Here is an 18,364-nt window from a genome sequence, read left to right as displayed (position 1 = left end):
TTAAGGGCAGTTAAAAGTGTGCTTTGGTCACTTTAATTCAATATAGTTGTAAAATAGTTGTTGACTTCTGGGAAAAATTATTGCTTTATATATTACTAGCTGTGTAAGCCTGTGCTGTAAAAAGCACGTCATCCTAGAAAATATTGAAATTGTCAGAAAAAAAATTGAAATATAGAGATGTCAGGTAATTGAAAAGAACTACTCTGGGCATCTCACTTCTAGGAGGTTTCGTTTTGCCGACGTGCTTGCATCGCTTTTGCATTAGCGGCTAAACAACTTTGTCTTTCTTCAGAAGTTTCGTTTTGCCAACATGCTCGCCTCACTTGTGTATTAGCTGCGGGAGGAAAATAAAAGGGATACCATTTGCTGATGTGCTCACCTCACTTCTGTATTAGCGGCGAAACAAGTGACTCTTTCTTCGGAGGTTTCATTTTGCCGACGTGCGGGCCTTGCTTACCCTGACTCCACCTCTCACTTCCGGGCTGGACAGACAGACACACACACTTCCACGTGTAGACATTTATATATAAGATGCTATGCTCCCTATGATTAAATGAAGACAAAATCAACAGGAATGAAGCTGCAAGTTCAAAACTGAGCTTTTCCTCTGTAACAGGGCGAGGAGCCTGGCAATCCCCCCAAAAAAGGGGATCCAGGATTACAGACATCATTCCACTTGATCAATCAAGAAAAGTGAGTTAAGTCCCCTTGGAGGTATACTGGATATATCCCATGGGGTTAAGAACCAGAGGCAGGACTGGGACAAAGTTAGAGAGGTATTTGGAATGCCTGGAATACAGCTAAGGCATTGAATTATTTGTATTAAAAATCCATTCATTTAAACCAAATCTAGCATAGCAAAACTCTCTGTCTTAATGGTATAATGGTAAGTCTATCTGTTTCGATAGCATGAGTATTTATGAACCTTTGTTTGCTGGTTGTGTCAGCACTCACTTCCCTCTTTGTATTTGTTTTTTTGTGCCTTTTTTCGTCGGATATTCCAGCTCTGTTGCGGATGACATACTGACCAGATGCATGCCTTATGGTTTACTATCTTACACCAGTCACTTGCCTTTGTTGTTTGGACATTCCCAGCTTCTTGTGGATGCTGGATGGCATTATGCACGATCAAGGGCACAGATGCCAGACTGACGGACATCTTATCACTTTATATACAGGTATGTTGGTTAAATGATCTTGCTAAAGGTGAAAAGATCTAATTTGTCTTGATTTTGACCTTTACATCATCCAAAGCTGACATTTTAATACATTTGTTTAGACATTTGATATTTACTGTTGATTTTGTATGTTTTATAAAATGTTTCACACATTATTCCATGCATTCAAGGTGAAACCCAAAAGTTTTTAGACAACTGTTATAAAACACAGATAAGTTCTTTTATGGACATAATGTGTTTTTATTCTTCAAAATACATTCCTCCATGATCAATACACTTGTTTGCATGTTCCTTCAACTTCTTCATGCCCTCCAGGAAAGCAGTTTTTGAAATGTTGTTAAGCTCCCTTGTCATTGCACACTGAATTTCTCCCACTGTTTGAAAATGTCTGTCGTTTGGTGGACAGATCATAGGCAAAATACCATTTTTCATCACCAGTAATGATATTTTCCAAAAATTGTAATCTTGTCCCATTAACAGAAGATCCTGGAAGGTAACAACGTGTTCTTTTTTCTGCTCTGTGGTCAAGGCATAAGGAACAAATCTTGCACAGATCTTTCTTTTCCCTAAGTCTTCGGTTACAATCCAGCGAACTGTCTCCTTACCAGTATTCAAATGATCAGCAATCCTTTGGAGAATGGTACAATGGTACATGAAGCATAGTACTACGCAATTACGGTGTCAGCCACTTGATGTAATGCACAGAACTTTTTTAAAACAACTCGTCTAAAAACTTTTGGGTCACACCATGATTACATTTTAACAAATTTTAAAAATTTATACAGTCTCTCTGTGAATTTTGTGCTGCTTTCAGTGCATTAGTGTCTACAACTCCATTTCCAAAAAAGTTGGGACACTGTGTAAAATGTAAATAAAACATAAAGCAACTATTTAACCCCATCCTTAATTGAAAATAGAACAAAGACAACAGAAATGTTGAAAAAATGCATTGTTTTATGAAAAATATTTGCTCATTTTGAATTTGATGCCAGCAATATGTTTCAAAAAAGTTGGGGCAGGGACAACAAAAGACTACAAAAGAACATCTCACAACTAATTAGGTTAATTGACAACAGGTCAGTAACATGATTGGGTACAATAAGAGCATCCCAGATGGGTAGAGTCTCTCAGAAGTAAAGATGGGGTGGGCTTTACCACTCTGGAAGACTACAAGGGCAAATAATGCACCAATTTAGGAATAATGTTCCTCAACATAAAAGTGCAAAGAATTTGGGGATTTCATAATCTACAGTACAAAATATCATTAACAGATTCAGAGAATCTGGAGAAATCTCTGTATGCAAGATTCAAGGCTGAAAACCAATTGTGGATGGTCATGATCTTTGGGCCCACAGGCTGCACTGCAATAAAAACAGACATGATTAACTGAATAGGCTAAGGAACACTTCCAAAAACCATTGTTTGTGAATACAGTTCATTGTTGTCTCTACAAAATAAGTTAAAACTTTATAATGCAATGAACAAACCATACATAAACATGCTGCAGGAAATCTGCCACCTTCTCTGGGCCTGAGCTCATTTAAGATGGACTGAGGCAAAGTGGAAAGCAGTTCTGTGGTCTGTTGAATCAAAATCTGAAATTCTTTTTGGAAATCATAGATACCATGTCCTCTAGGATGAAAAAAGTGAGGGACCATTCGGCTTTTTATCAGTGCACAGTTTAAAGGCCAGCATCCATGATGGTATGGGGGTGCATTAGTGCACATGGCACGAGTTACTTGGAAATCTGGGAAGGCACAATTAATGCTGAATGACATATACAGGATTTGGAGCAACATATGCTGCCATGCAGACATTGTCTTTTTCAGGAAGGCTTTGCTTATTTCAGCATGGAAATGCCAAACCAGATTCTGCAGATAACATAATATAACAGCATGACTCCATAGTAAAAGACTCCGAGTGCTAAACTGGCCTGCCTGCAGTCCAGACCTGTCATCCATTGAAAACATTTGGTGCCTTATGAAATGAAAAATATGACAAATGAGACCCCGAACTGTAGAACAGCTGAAATCCTATATCAGGAAAGAACAGGACAACATTTCACTTTGAAAACTACAGCAGTTGATCTTCTCAGTTCCCAAACGTTTACAAGGTTTGTTAAAAGTTGTTGGAACACAGTGGTAAACATATCACTCTCCAAAGTTCTGGCATCAAATTCAAAATGAGCATGTATTTTTCAAAAAAACAAACACGCAAAAAAACCAGGATTTCTTAGTTTCAACATTTGATATACTGCCCTTGTACCATTTTCAAATAAATATAGGGTTTACATAATCTGAAGATGAACGCATTGTTTTTATTTACATTTTACAGCGTCCAAACTTTTTTGGAAATAGGATTATGTTACTAAGGATAAAAATTTATAAGCCGAAACCCATTTTCAATAAATAAATCTTACTAGCCGACTAACTTCAGACCTTACGGCAATGTGTTTACAGCTACAATAAAAGTAACGCATTAATAGAACATTCTGTTTATATACAGGGACCGCGGAAATTTTGGAAACGTCTGTACAAGTCACAAGAGCAGCCAAAACGATACCCTATGCAGAAAGACCAGACCCAACACGACCATTTAAAACTTATTTAGCCGTACAAAATAATGCACAGTACTTCACTTTGGTCTGGAGCCTTGTATCTCAGAGCAATTAATATCAACATTTGACAACACGAGACAGAACCCTCGTGCGCATCAGAGCAGTAGGTTACTTACTGCATTAGTTTCTCCTTTCAGCTATCAGCTATAGTTGCTGCTCCGTGTCCTTGTGACGCATCACTAACAAATGAAGATTAAAAAGTGATGCAAGAATGACAGAAACTATGATCGCAGTTACAAATGAAATTGCTCGTCGTTTTAATCAAACTATGTACTTTATGACCTGCTTTACAATCGTACACTTTTTGGCTGCACCGTTTCAAAAATGGGGAATCTTTTCACGATTAATTGCCTATCTTCAGCTACACCGGAACATCAGAAAATCATTCAATGCATTTAAAAGCGCTTATTGTGCAAGAATAAATCAGCCGTTTTTCCATATACCACTCACTTAACGCACAATTATTGGGTATTACATTTACATGCCACAGAACTCGAAATATTTCTGTAGCCGTAAGATTTCCAGAATACATGTACGTAAGTGTCTAAACACGGTGTTTTTCGTGAAAGGTAAAGCTGTAGTGGAAAAACGTCCTTTTTAAACAACAGACATAAAGAAACGGGGACATTCATCCATTCTTTTTTCAAACCCCCTTGAATCCAAATTTGAAAGTCGCTGGTGCCAGAGTTTATTCCTTCAGATACGATCACAAGGCAGGAATTAGCGCCTAACGATGCGAAATACGGATTAACGGGGTTAATTATAAAGCCACAAAATATTTTATCACTTAATTTGTTAATTATTTTCGTATTTTTTTTTCCGAAACGTTTTTAAACATGTTTAGTTATACACTGTATCCCACTGTATCCTTAAGAAAAGGTTATTCAATTTCATATAAAGGCAACTGTTTAGTTTTGACTATTGTGTATATTTAAAACTGTAGTTTAAACAACAATGAACAATTTCCTAGGGCGCATGTAAAGTGTCCACTTTAAAATCCTCCTCCACAACGGTATACTGCTACATGAAGTCGGTTGTCAATTTAACTAACGTATGCATATTCTGTACTTTTGTCGCATTGTTTAAATAAATCACTTTCACGGGAATGCTGGTTTGTTTCTTTATTGATTTCATTATCTACAAACGATCAGTGGTACAAATCGTGAAGAGTGACAGACGACCTTATACTGTAGGTTCTTGGAAGTGAAAGCTCAGCTCATTTTTCTGGGAATGTAAAGGAAACAACCAGCGTTTCCCTGAAGATTCTTTATACCTAATTTGGGCTAAACAGCACACGAATAAAGGAAAACGAACCCGATGACCTCATCATTTCGGCTCCGGATTGGCGGAGTATTTAGCAGACGAGTAATAAGCGCACGTGATTCCCCTTTCTGGGAATATTCCTGGAAAGAGGGACTAGGAGGGAGGGGGGAGAGAGAGAGAGAGAGAGAGAGAGAGAGAGAGAGAGAGAGAAAGAAAGAAAGAAAGAGAGGGGGAGAGATAGTGTACTGGGTTCATTCAAAGACTCATTAATCGATAAGAGAAAATAATGATACTGGAACCGAATCATATGTAGGATACCCAGCGGAACATCCGATTTTAAACAACAAAGCTCAGCCAGAACAAGTGTGGACATTGTATTCGTAGCCTATCAGAGTCAATGGGATCGAAGAAAGAAAGCATAAAAGCGTAATGCCTGCTAAAGTGTAGATAGATAATATTTAAACAGTTTCTGGTGTTTCATTTCAGCCTTTGAAAGACGACTTGAGCAGAATGTGAGGGTGTTTAACAAACATCTCTGTTACTGTCTGCAACAGCTCCTGAAATACCGGTCAAACTGAGACTAGAAAGGAACAACCGAGCATATAATCAATGCAAAAGAAGACCTGAAAAAACTGAAAGCATTGACTACGTTTTCTCGATTAATTTTTTTTAAGGAAAAGTAATATCAAGGCATAAGTATTTTACTTGAAGCCTTCATGTACCAAAACACAACTAAAAATATACGATTGTAAGAATCTGATTACAGCAGTGGATTTTTGCATCACGCAATAAAGAGTAAAAAGGTGAGTTTTTAAATGTGATTTCCAGTATCTAGTTGTGTTGTTACGAATTTCGTAAGGTTTGAGAGTAATATTTTTCATTTCAGAAAAATCAGTAACTCCCAATAATACTATTACGGATTTTACCTGATACGTATACAATTACTATGAAATGAAAATGCAACCCAGTTTTATCTTCGTCTCCAAATAAATGTTGACATTTTGTCGCATAAAAAGTTGAGATTCTTTTTACATTAATAACTGTTTAAAGACATAATGCAGTAATATGTGTAGACAAATAGGTAGGCAATATCCAAGGTCGAAAACTGTATAGTGGTTTCAGAATAAATAATGTCTTTTATCCATAAATAATGCATTATTAAAGCCAGTAAAGCCTACTATTTAGATCAATTGCAAGCCATTTTAAAATGCCTTATCAATTAATATTATTACAGGTTATACGTTATTTATGAACCAAAAAATACATTTTCCTGAAGCTAATGGTAAACTAATGAAAAGGGTTTTGATGCATGTTTTAATATATAAATGATGGAAGAACCTTGGCCAAAACATAAATATTGCAAACAGCATACTGTTAAAAATCAAATTAAATACAAAAATAATGTGTCAAAAGCGTACACTAGTCAAACATATTATATATACATTTGCAGATTCGTATTTTTAGTTGAGCAGGTTTTTCAGGCTTCAATGTGAAATTTATGTATGGATTCAAAAAAGGTTTAACTCAGTTATACTGTTTGAAAAATGCTTCATTTCATTTCAGTGTATTATTCAAACACAAACATTTGTTCTGCATTTTATTTATACTTTCACACTGATTGGACATTTTGGGAACACAGTTTTGGGTGTATACTAATAAATCACCTTGCAACAAAGCAGAAATCCTCACTACAGTATAAGATATTTACAGAGTGGTGACAGTTGTCCTTAAAGCCTCTACTGTAGTTTTTTCTGTTAATGTATGACTTGATCTAAAAAAACACAACTTTCTTTGCAGGCAGTGTGACCTATTACAAAAGATTGCCAGAATAATCCTAAATGCTAATATGCTGTCAACCCTGGGCAGGTCACTTAACCTGCTAGTGCCCCATTTGTAAATCACTGTATCTCCTGGTCATGAATATACAGAATATCACTCACACCATGAGTGACGGAGAAGCACTGGGCTAACCCTGTTCATATTTCAACATAGGTGTCAGCAAGGTCACTCAAGTTAGAGTCCACAAGGCCCTTTAGGCTAGATGCACAGGCAGGTGTCTTATTTGAGGAATTGCCTCTTTAAATAAGAGTTGATGTCTGCAGAGGTGCAGTGGAGAGTGGTGTTATGTGGAGACCATACATGGAGGTGTAGGGGTGATTGATCCAGTTTATCTGTTTGAAAGAGAAAGTATGACTTTTGGGAGAGCCTACAGTCACACTGAATCAGACATGTTTTGTCTAAGTGCAATAGAATTAAACTAATTTCCCTAGAAGGGAAATTCTCAGTCAAATTCATCACCTGGAGGTGTGTCTAAATGCATGCACCTAAAAATAGTCTAGGCAAGGGGAATCTTGAATCCATGGAGACACTAAGCACTCAGACATAGCCCCTAGCAACAAAATGTACAACTCCTACACCTCCCACACACATATACCTTTTGAGAACTATTTCGTCTAAGCCATAACAACCGGCCATGCTTTGGTCAGGCATTACCCATTAGTGTGTCTATGCTATAAAATACAAATTAGTGTTGTTGTACTGAAACCCAAAGCCTCACAAGAAAAAGTATAAAGTCTGGCCTGTCTACATAAGACATATAGCAACAGTTTGAACCTTTGCAATTAGAGTTAAAAGAGTTAGCCCTTACCAAAATTAAACATCGCATTCTATGTAGCTCCTACACATCCTGCACAACCATCCAGCATTTAAATCTGCTCTTCTTCTGGTTAAGGACTAAAGTAGGACCCTGTCATGGATAGAATACTAACAATATATTTTGAACTGTAAGAAAATATTGAAGATTTGCACACAGACATTATTTAAAACATTTTTTAAGCTGAGCTATCCTAAATATTTGTTTTAATATTCAATATTCAAACATCACATTCATATCCGAACAGTTAATACAGCTATTAGACCTAGAAGGCCAGAGCCTATCCTGGCAACATTGGGCGTTAAGTAGGATCCAACTCTAAACAAGATGCTAGTTCATCACAGGGCCCACTCATTCACACACTGAAACAGGGCCAATATAACATCTCCAGTTAAACTCAACTGCATGTCACCAGGTGCAGGATTTGAATGTAAGACACTTGGGTCTGTGAACCACCAGTTAACTATTAGTTTGCCTTGATACCAAAATAAAAAAGCGATCTTGTATTGCATTATATGCATGAATTTACAGTACAAGTTAGATTTGTCAAAGCCCTATTCTGAAAGGTAGGACAATGGTAAAACTATATTTAGACTTCCTGAGGTCCAAGGCCAAATTGAGACTCTTAGCTGCCAGGAGAACTTGTCAGAGAAAATAATGAATATATATATATATATATATATATATATATATATATATATATATATATATATATATATAGTCATTCAGTCATTTCACTTGTCAAGGTGAAGATCAGTAATTGCCCTTGTGAAATCTCTAAATATTAATATTGCAATAGTAATTAAATTACTCATTCAGTTCTTGACAGCATTTTCAACTTACATTTCTGTAGGAAAAACAATACAATAATGCACATTTCATATTTTTGTTATTTCTGGGTGGAAACATCTTAGTGATGAGGCAGGGAAGCAAACGTATAATAACATTATGCTCAGATTAATACATTGGTGGCAGGCATACTGGGTCAGCTGCAGTATGAAATGGAATTGAAGTGAAATTTGTTAAATCTTTTCTGTAAATTAAAAAAGCATTTGACTACTTACTAATTCTACTTCTGGCCATAATGATATATGCATTTTTTATTACTGTGGTCAGACATTTTCACAGTACTACACTTTGCAAAGAAGTCATGTAATTTACAGCAGATGCACTTTTGACTTGATTACCTTTGCTGATTACAAAATCTCAGTACACACACTAGATACAGCACATTAGTAGTAGTAATTACCATATGGTAAAGTATATGATATATATTTTTAAATAGCACAGAATAGCACCTTTTCATTATATTGTCCAGCAATGGCATTTTCACATAGTTAAATTCATTTTTTGTCACTTTGAACTTTATCATTGGCAGCCTTCCCAAATGTCTCAGATGTGGCACAGCAGGTGGCTTTAACCGCATTAGGGCCCACAGTTTGGAACCGTATCAAGTAACTACAGTCACAGTGGAAACAGACAGCTGAAATGCCAATATGTTTTAATGGAACTCATATACTATTGATTCAAGAAGCAATACTTATAGTTTAATAAAATACCCACATAAAGAATGTTTCAATATACAGCTTGGTTAAAATTAAGAAAACAAAAGCATGAGGAAAACAGACATATACGTTTATGTTGGCCTCAGTTTGAAGGAGGTGAAATTGTCAGTTGGTGAAATAGTAATTTTTGCTTGTGTTTACATGGTGGAAGGGGTGCATACACAGTGTTTCCAAAACAACAAATAATCACGACTTATATAAAAAACAAAGAGCTGCTGACCAGAGTCCTTATTTTCTTTCCTTCTCTGACCATTCCAGGCATTCCCAAATGATCCTGCCAAACTCCATGGTGGTCCCGGAAAAATCACAGATCCCTGTAAGCCTGAAGGCCTCAAGCACATCCACTCAGCAGCAAGAGAACTCAACAGACTTGGCTCAGATGGCAAGAGTCATGGCACACCTTGAACTGACTGGTAAGGTTGTGGGATTTCCCATACTGATCTAACAAAATAATTGTATCATTTTTTATTATATAATATATGGCAATTTTCATTATCTACATTATCTATCTTTTCAATGTAATGTATCTAATAATGAACTATAAAATTAATGTTATCATAAAAGTGCAGAATTAATAAAGTTAGCAGGACAATTGGTCAATGATGAAAGGAGAGAAATAAGCAAAGCAACTTAAAATTAAAATACTGTATATCATTTGCAGAATGCAACAGAGAAGAGGCATGTCTAATTATGTACACATTTTTTCTTAAACTAGACATTATCTATAATGTTATGCAACATTTTAAATTCTCGTATAATAATGAGATTAACCTGCTAAGAGCTGAAAGGTTACTAAGTAGGTGTTTTTTTCACAATCAATGCATCCAAACTTCCTGCAAATGTTAATAACTAATTCTGAAGTGGTTGTTTTAAATTAATGAAAAATAATATTTATAGTAAGAGGTCTGGGACAAATGAAATCAACTGGAAGCACTCATGTTTATTAGAGACAAGTGACAGGTATGCTACCGGGACCTCGGCTTGAGAAGTATGGCACTGCTGTAAATTTGGTATCACCTGTGCATAACAGTGGCAAGTCTGAAGCTCATTGCACAGCCACTTAATCAGTAGAATATTGAAGTTAAGCAGTAGGTCTGATTACCTGTCACACTAAATATGTTACTGGGAGCTCCACAGATGGAATGTAGCTGGAGGCTGCAAAATAACAAGTATATTGACTCTGTAATTTACATTATACTGCTTGAAAAAGACTCAAGGGCAATAAAGTGCTTAGTGTTGTTGCTTCCTAACTCCAAAGTGCAGATTTCAAATCACAAACTGGTTAGTATCTGTATGAAGTTTTTGTGTTCTCCCCATATCTTTATGTTTTATTTTTCTGGTTAAATCTCTTTCCTCTCATATATTCAAAAGAAATGCATCAGGTTGAATTTTCTGTACTGTATAAGTTGCCCAAGTGTTAGTGAGGGTGCCCCATGATGGGCTGACATAGGTCTGTTTTCTATCTTGTTCCTCATACTGCTGGATTAGACTCTGACCCCCAAAACTCTGGAATGGATTTAGTGGGTTTCATAATGGATAGATGGAACTTGCAGCTTTAACATGAAAAGAAACCTAGCCTTATACTAGGTACCTAGATAGTTATTTTCTTGCTTTTTTAATACAGTATTTAGTATCTTTTTGTCCCTATGCATATATTAAGTTTCTAGTTCTGGCTTTCTGTAACAAATATTATTAGTGCTGTTAAAAATCAAATTCATGCATGGCATGAAAATGAATGTCCATTTTTCCTGTTACAGTTTTGTATTTTATTCTGTGCAGGCTGGTACTGGGGCTCCATTACTGCATGGCAGGCCACACAAGTACTGGGGGATGCGCCAGAAGGCACTTTTCTGCTGAGAAAAAGCTCAAATCTCAATTACCTTTTCACTTTGTCTGTAAAGACCAGTCTAGGACCAACCCACCTGCGCATTGAATACTGCAGAGGAGTATTCTCTTTTGATTCCTTGGTTGTGGCCCGGCCCAGAGTACAGACATTTGCTGGAGTGGTGGATCTGGTTCAACATTACACCCTCACCTGTCAGCGTGTATCTGAAAACAAAGACAAGGATGCAAAGCAGATGGCATCTTCCCCTCCAAAGGAGGCTGAGCTACAGCTTAGACTAATTCGGCCACTCTATATAATTACTCCTTCTCTTCAACACCTGTGCCGAATGGTGATAAACCAAAAATCACGAAACATTAGTCACCTTCCCTTGCCTCTCAAGATGAAGGAGTATCTACAGGAATATCCATTTCATGTATAGTATTTGATCAGTTTACAAGGACAACAATTCTACAATTTTTCCATAAAGTATGTACTACAACGAGCATCTCTAAGCAGATCTGTTAATTGCCAATCCTTTAATTTCTCCCAAGATCCGGACATTTACTACATTTGGTGAAACTGGTTGCAGCAAATAAAAAACAAATCAATATACCCAGGTATATATGTGTTCTTTGATTGTCATTCACCATTACTAAGCCAAAACTGAGGTAGCTTCATTTGTTCAGCAATGGGTCAGCTCAGTATGGCTTCTAAGCATTTTCTGTCATATTGCCAAGAAATCAGCAAAGGTAATGTATAACATGACAACATAAAGTAAATCGATCTTTTAAAAAGACCTGAAGCAGGTGGTGAGCACCAAACACAGAAACAAGATTTTCCTATATAGCCACAAGAACACACACATGCTTTTACAATCAGAATTAATTATGTAGACAATAATCACTTCAGGTCTTGTGCTCAGCTACAAGCATTGTAGGCAACATTAACATTTTTGAAGCCACTTGGCTTGCACTACATCTAAAGCTGACAATGTAAGCAATAGAAAATTATCAGATCAAATTCCAAAAACACCTTATTATTACATAGTGCTTTGCAGAAAATTCTCCTGCAACATTGTATGGGGCTATATATTATCATGCAGTATACTTTACTCAAACTAACATTGTCCTGTCATTGTGGGTACAGTACAAACTCAACATGAAAGTGTGCTTTAATTCATTCCATAGAAACAAAGAATCCAGAAAGTTTGGAGTTGAGTACGAATCCACAGTAACAAGAAGACAACATGCAAAACTGCACAAGGACTGAATCAAAAAACCTCAAAGGTATTCAAAGACATCATAGCAAGTAATCACAGATGTAATCCCACTCTTGCCTCATTGTTCTGTATGCTGAACAGTTGTTTATTTGATGCTCTGACATTGCTAAACCAGTTTTTATATTTGTGTGTGTGTATATATATATATATATATATATATATATATATATATATATACACAGTATGCTGTATATGTATATTTTTTTCTGATGCTGATAAGTATAACTGCTTTTGGTGTTGCTTGTTCTTTAATAGCCTTGTAAGATTGTTGTCAGCAAGTGGAACAATATAGCACTCTCATTTTGGCCTATTAGTCTCATTTGCATTTATATATAATCAAATACTGAGATCTTTGTTGTAGTATCCTTTCATGTCTGGCTTATCACAGATCTTCTCAGAAACCTGAGCGGAGGAAAGAATCTGTTGCAAAGTTTGACTTCGCTTTTTGGAAATAAAAGTTTTAAGTCATTATACAAAAAGATAAAGTTTTCTACTTTGGTGGAAAAAAAATCTGCATCAGTTCCTACATACAAAGGGCCCAGACAAGAATGTTAACATAAATTAATGTCTTTCAAACTATGGCAATCTGACAAATGTATATCTTCTGGAAATATTTGCAGTGTGTTATATTGCTGAAAATGTATCTCAGCAATTTCACCTAACAGCTAAAGTAATGTCCAGTTTGAAGAGTGGTATAACTCCATAGTCTCACATTTGCTGCTATTCATTCATAGTAAACCTTTTTCTTTTTTGTTTACATTTATTTTGAAAAATGGTTAATTTAATACATAAAATATTTCAAAATGTGTTTACTTGCATCTTGGTGTACAGTGGTTACAGTTCTAGGAGCCTGGGTATGCATCCTGGCCTGTTTATGTGGACTTTGCAAATTCGTCCTATGCCTCATATGCATATTTGGGTATTTTGCAACTCTAAACTGGCCCTGTAGTTGGTTGATACCTGATTCAGGGTTTGTTTCTGCCTTGTACTCATTACTTCCAGAGCAAGCTCTGCAAAAACTGTTACTTTAAAATCGGAGTATGTGTATATGTGTTTACTGATTTTACTCTGTCATCAGAAATAAAGAGATGGTCTCTAAACCAGCAACTCCAGAAGACTAAACAATGATTACATTGATTAGGGAAAGAGATGATCCAACTCCAGTATTGAGATCAGTCACATGTGAACATCTTTATTATTCCAAAAATGATCAGTCCACATTAAAACATTTTTTTACTGCTATACAATATACTGTATCTAGTAGTCAAATGATTCAGCAAAGACAACTCACAAAAGTATAGAATCATTAAATCATAGTAATAATTGATAAAGGATTCTTCAGAAAACAAAATAAAGTATAAGCCATTAAACATCTATTAAAATAATCAAAGATTTGATAAGTAGGGCAAAAACTAATATCATAGCTTTGTAGTATAACCCAAAGACAATAAAAGAAGTTAGTAAAATATGTTGATTTCCATTGTTTTACCATAATCTTAGCAGAAGGCACTGAATTGTGAACTGCAAAATAAAATTTTTGCAAGATATAAAAAAAGTTAAATCAATGTATTTTTTGGTATTTTTACGACAGAGGCTCTGAAGCAAGTCAGACTATTCACGTAAATACAGGTGCATTAAATGACTCAGTTATACCACATTTGTTAATTCATGTCTATGGCAGTCTTTTCTGGTTTTATGAGTATGATTTGATTTTTATTTCAAGAGGCTCAAGAGGCTAAAGACATGGGGAAAGACACAAAAATGATGGGCTTCCAAGAACCCCAGAATTGCTCTTCCAAAATAAATATAAAATTATAGAGGAATGAAAAGACACACAAGTCCCTTAAAAAAATGGAAAGCCTAATATCTTATTTGACCTAATCTTTGTTATTTTATGGAAAACTGTACACAATAAATATACAAAATGTTTTCTTTGCGGTGGAGCAAAATCTCAGATATGAGAAGTAATTTATAAACTATTACTTCTCTTTGATAAAACTTGCCTTTTATGATACAGATTGTGCATGGCATTTATCTTTGACATCAGAAGACAATAACAGCCATGCACGTATTTAGGTATATAGAGCTAACTTTCACCTTTCCCTTCTTTCTATCATGTTATCTTTCTTGCTTATCTTTTCAAAGCTCCTCCCTCTCTCTCTGTCTCACCCTTTTCAATTACCCCTACACCTCCATGTACTGGCTGCCTTTGCCAGCAGTGCTATAAAGCTGTTTCTAAGAAAGTAAAGTCATTAAATAAAATGCAGCAGCTGGTGTTTCATAGTCCTGTCCATCGAGTCTTGGCTGAAGTGATCTGTTCATTCACAAATTTCCAGGAAGAATGATCAATCCTGTTCCCTGGAATGCTTTGCAGGAACGATCTGTATCTCTGTGAGAGATGAGCAAATCAAGCCATTTAAATCCCAGGTCAGTGACTTAGAAAAAGTAATAAACTGATTTCTCTTTTCTGCTTCTGTTTTACAGAATGGAATCTTGCAGCTTTCAGTTCTTGTATAATTCTTTATTCCTTTTTTTGGATGAAGAATATTTTAAAACGATTAAGGCATTACATAGAAAACACAATCATTTAAATGCACTGTTGATTCTGTTGAATTGAATGGTAAAATCATGTGAGGAGGCAGTACTGAAACATCTTGAGAATTACTACTGTTGTGTGGGATTTGTTAGTATTTCAGAGGTTCATTGGTGTCAAATGGTGCAAATGGATGCATAAATTTTAAAAATGAGTATTTCTCTATTATAAAAAATGTATATCTTCTGAAAACTAAGTAATGGAAAAAACACACATTTAAATTAATCATTCACATTGTTGTTTATGCCAAGTATCAGTTTGCATGAAACACGTGCACAGAAATCTATTAAATTAATGCAAATTAAATCAGCACAATGCTCAGCTCTGCTGTCTTACAGTGAACTCATCATGAATTCACATTCTGCACCCAGTCATTGTCTGATGTGAAATTTGTACTTTCTCCCCATACCTACACGAGTTTTGTTTTTAAATAACATCCCTAAAGGTTTGCATTTAGGTGAATTCAAAATCCCACATTGGTGTATATGGCTCCTATGATGGACTGGGTCCTCTCTAGGTTTGTTTCTTGCCCTGTGCCAAGGGCTGCTATGTTGAGATCTGGCCTTTGTAACACTCAGTGAGATTAGGTGGGTGTTAGAATACTATGTTACATTATTTGCTAGTGGAAAACCTAAACAGAGCCCTTTTTAGTATTGGTACAGTACATTGACCAGTTTGTGGACCTAAAACATTTCTGATTTTAATTTGGATAAGGTTGATCGTCACTGAATGGCAAATTTGGGAAGACCTGACATTTACAAAAAGTGAAGCCTAGTGGATAAAGAGGTGGATGAAAAAAATATATACGGTCATGCATGGCTAATGTGGGCAATCCTGAAGTCATAAAATTGCACTTTGTTGGGAGTGCTTGTTAAGGTCATGTATTTGGTATTCTTTTAAAAGTGTTGCTCCACAAATCTTGTGGTTGCTGTGCAGAAGATATGGTGCAACTGTTGTTGTTTGATTTCTCTTTACAAAGAATTTCTTACTGTAATTTCACTCAAACAACATCAAAACATATGAGTTCAGGGAGACTGACTTGTCAGTAGGTTTTCAGAACATAGCTAGGGGTGTCGAGTTAACAATTAGTATATTTTGGAGTAAATGTACTTATTTGGCATTCAATGTTACGTTACTAAAGAAGTGTAAAAATTAATTTGCTGAAAACAAGTTATTCTTCTGTGAAGCCAGATGCTAGGGACATGTCACATTTTTTCCCACCATAGGAAAAAGCACATAGAGAGAGCTGGAGTTGTGAAAAGCCAGAGTTATATTGGTTGAATCTGTAATTGTTAAACAAGAACAAACAATATAGCTAAATGTAGGGTGTCAGTTCTGCAAGATAGAATTAAAGTACTAAACTGAAAAGCTTTGAACACATAACAAGGCCTTCTCATATTTGACTTGCTGTAATCTAAATTAGAATAGGACAACATGATGTACAAATTTTGGTACAGAATAATAAGACACATGTTTGCAGTGCAATGGAGTATCGTTTCCAACAGATGGGTTTCTTTATATAGGGAAATCCTGCATTTGAATTAGTTGAAAAATGTATAAGCAAATGACTTCAGTATTGTTTAAATTAGGGAATAGGGTGCTAAGAGATTAGGGCTGGACAGGTTTAGCATTTTAAATAGTTAAGTTTCCAATAATTGTAATGAATAAGCACAAGAACAGAATTATAATTACAAAATAAAATGAATTAAGTTAAAATAGTAAACACTAAACAAAACGAAGACACAGAATATTTTTTGTTTTAAATTTAAAAGTACCAAAAATATTGAAATTATATATAGTGGCAAAGGCGCTATATAGGCATTGACCCGACACACACTGAAAACGGAGGCATGTGTAGAAATAAAGGAAATGGTTTATTTTTCTTCAGCTGAGGTTCACATCTTCCTCGTGTCCCTTAGTCCTAACACAGTCCCAAAACAACACACAAAGTAAATCACCCAAAACCACACTCTTCTTCCTCCACTACTCCTCCAAGGCAGCTTCGTCCTCCTCCTCCCAACTCTGGCGTCCAGAGTAGTGGCCACAGGCTCTATAGTTCACCTGGAAGTGCTCCAGGTGGCAATTAATGTGTTGCTGCCCACTCGGGCTCAGGAAGCCTTCCAGCTCCCTCTGGCGGTGGCCACAGAGCCCAACAGGGATGAGCTCTGGTGTTCCAAGGTAGTGTCCCCGATGCAACCCAGGGGGGCTGCACCAAATGTTCCGGGGAATGTAGTGTGCATCCCATGGCTGCTCCCCTGGATCCAGTATCAAAAGGATGTCCCGGCCAGGCATGAGTCCACAGCCATCCACCACAATATATATATATATATATATAATATGTAAATATATAAATATATATACTGCGGTGGGCTGGTGCCCTGCCCGGGGTTTGTTTCCTGCCTTGCGCACTTTGTTGGCTGGGATTGGCTCCAGCAGACCCCCATGACCCTGTAGTTAGGATATAGCGGGTTGGATAATGGATGGATAAATATTGTAAAAGGCACTATATAGCGCCCGACCCGGCACAGACTCAGGCAGAGGCACGTACTTAAATAAAATGCACTTTATTTCTTCTTCAGCCGTGGGGCACGCCTTCTCCGTGTCCCACTGGCCCAACACAGTCCCAAAAGCACTTCAATATATAGCACAACAAACCACACTTCTTCTCTCCCACCACAAGCTTCGTCCTCCTTCCTCCCAACTCTGGCTCTCTCGAGTGGTGGTGGCTGGCCTTTTTTATACCCCACCCGGAAGCGTTCCAGGTGCTTGATTACCTGGCCCTAATTGACCTTCCGGGTGGGGCTGACGAGTCGACCAGCTGGGCTGGAAAGTCCATGCAGCTCCCCCTGGCGGCTATCCAAGCCCCCAACCAGGCTGTGGAGGACTCCATCTCCCATGGAGCCTTGCGCCAGGTTGGGGAATCATTGTCCACCAGGGAGGCTGCCACCAAGCGTCCTGGGGGAGGTACTGAGCTGCCCATGGTGGCTCCCCCGGAACAGATGCAGCAGGAGCGTCGCTGCCGGGCATGGGACCCGGCTGTCCTTCACAATATATATATATATATATATATATATATATATATTATATATATACATATATATATTATATACATATATATATATATATATATATATATATATATATATATATATATATATATATATATATATACAGGGCGGCACGGTGGCGCAGTGGTAGCGCTGCTGCCTCGCAGTTAGGAGACCCGGGTTCGCTTCCTGGGTCCACCCTGCGTGGAGTTTGCATGTTCTCCCCGTGTCTGTGTGGGTTTCCTCCGGGTGCTCTGGTTTCCTCCCACAGTCCAAAGACATGCAGGTTAGGTGGATTGGTGATTCTAAATTGGCCCTAGTGTGTGCTTGGTGTGTGGGTGTGT

At 36.9% G+C, this 18,364-nt stretch overlaps 1 protein-coding gene across 1 annotated transcript; it reads left to right on the top strand.

Moving 5' to 3' along the window:
* Nucleotides 1-5,266: 5,266 nt before the first annotated feature.
* On the top strand, nt 5,267-12,483 carry LOC114649664 (suppressor of cytokine signaling 2-like). The gene is made up of 3 exons (XM_028799124.2): nt 5,267-5,861; nt 9,535-9,689; nt 11,056-12,483. The coding sequence occupies exons 2-3, from the start codon at nt 9,545-9,547 to the stop codon at nt 11,538-11,540; spliced, it is 630 nt and encodes a 209-aa protein (XP_028654957.1). The 5' UTR covers nt 5,267-5,861; nt 9,535-9,544; the 3' UTR covers nt 11,541-12,483.
* The last annotated feature ends 5,881 nt before the right edge of the window (nt 12,484-18,364 follow it).

The sequence above is a fragment of the Erpetoichthys calabaricus genome, chromosome 3, assembly GCF_900747795.2.
Source record: "Erpetoichthys calabaricus chromosome 3, fErpCal1.3, whole genome shotgun sequence".
Classification (NCBI taxonomy): Eukaryota; Metazoa; Chordata; class Cladistia; order Polypteriformes; family Polypteridae; genus Erpetoichthys; species Erpetoichthys calabaricus.
Note: the sequence above shows the minus strand (reverse complement) of the source record. Positions and strands in the feature narration are given on the sequence as shown.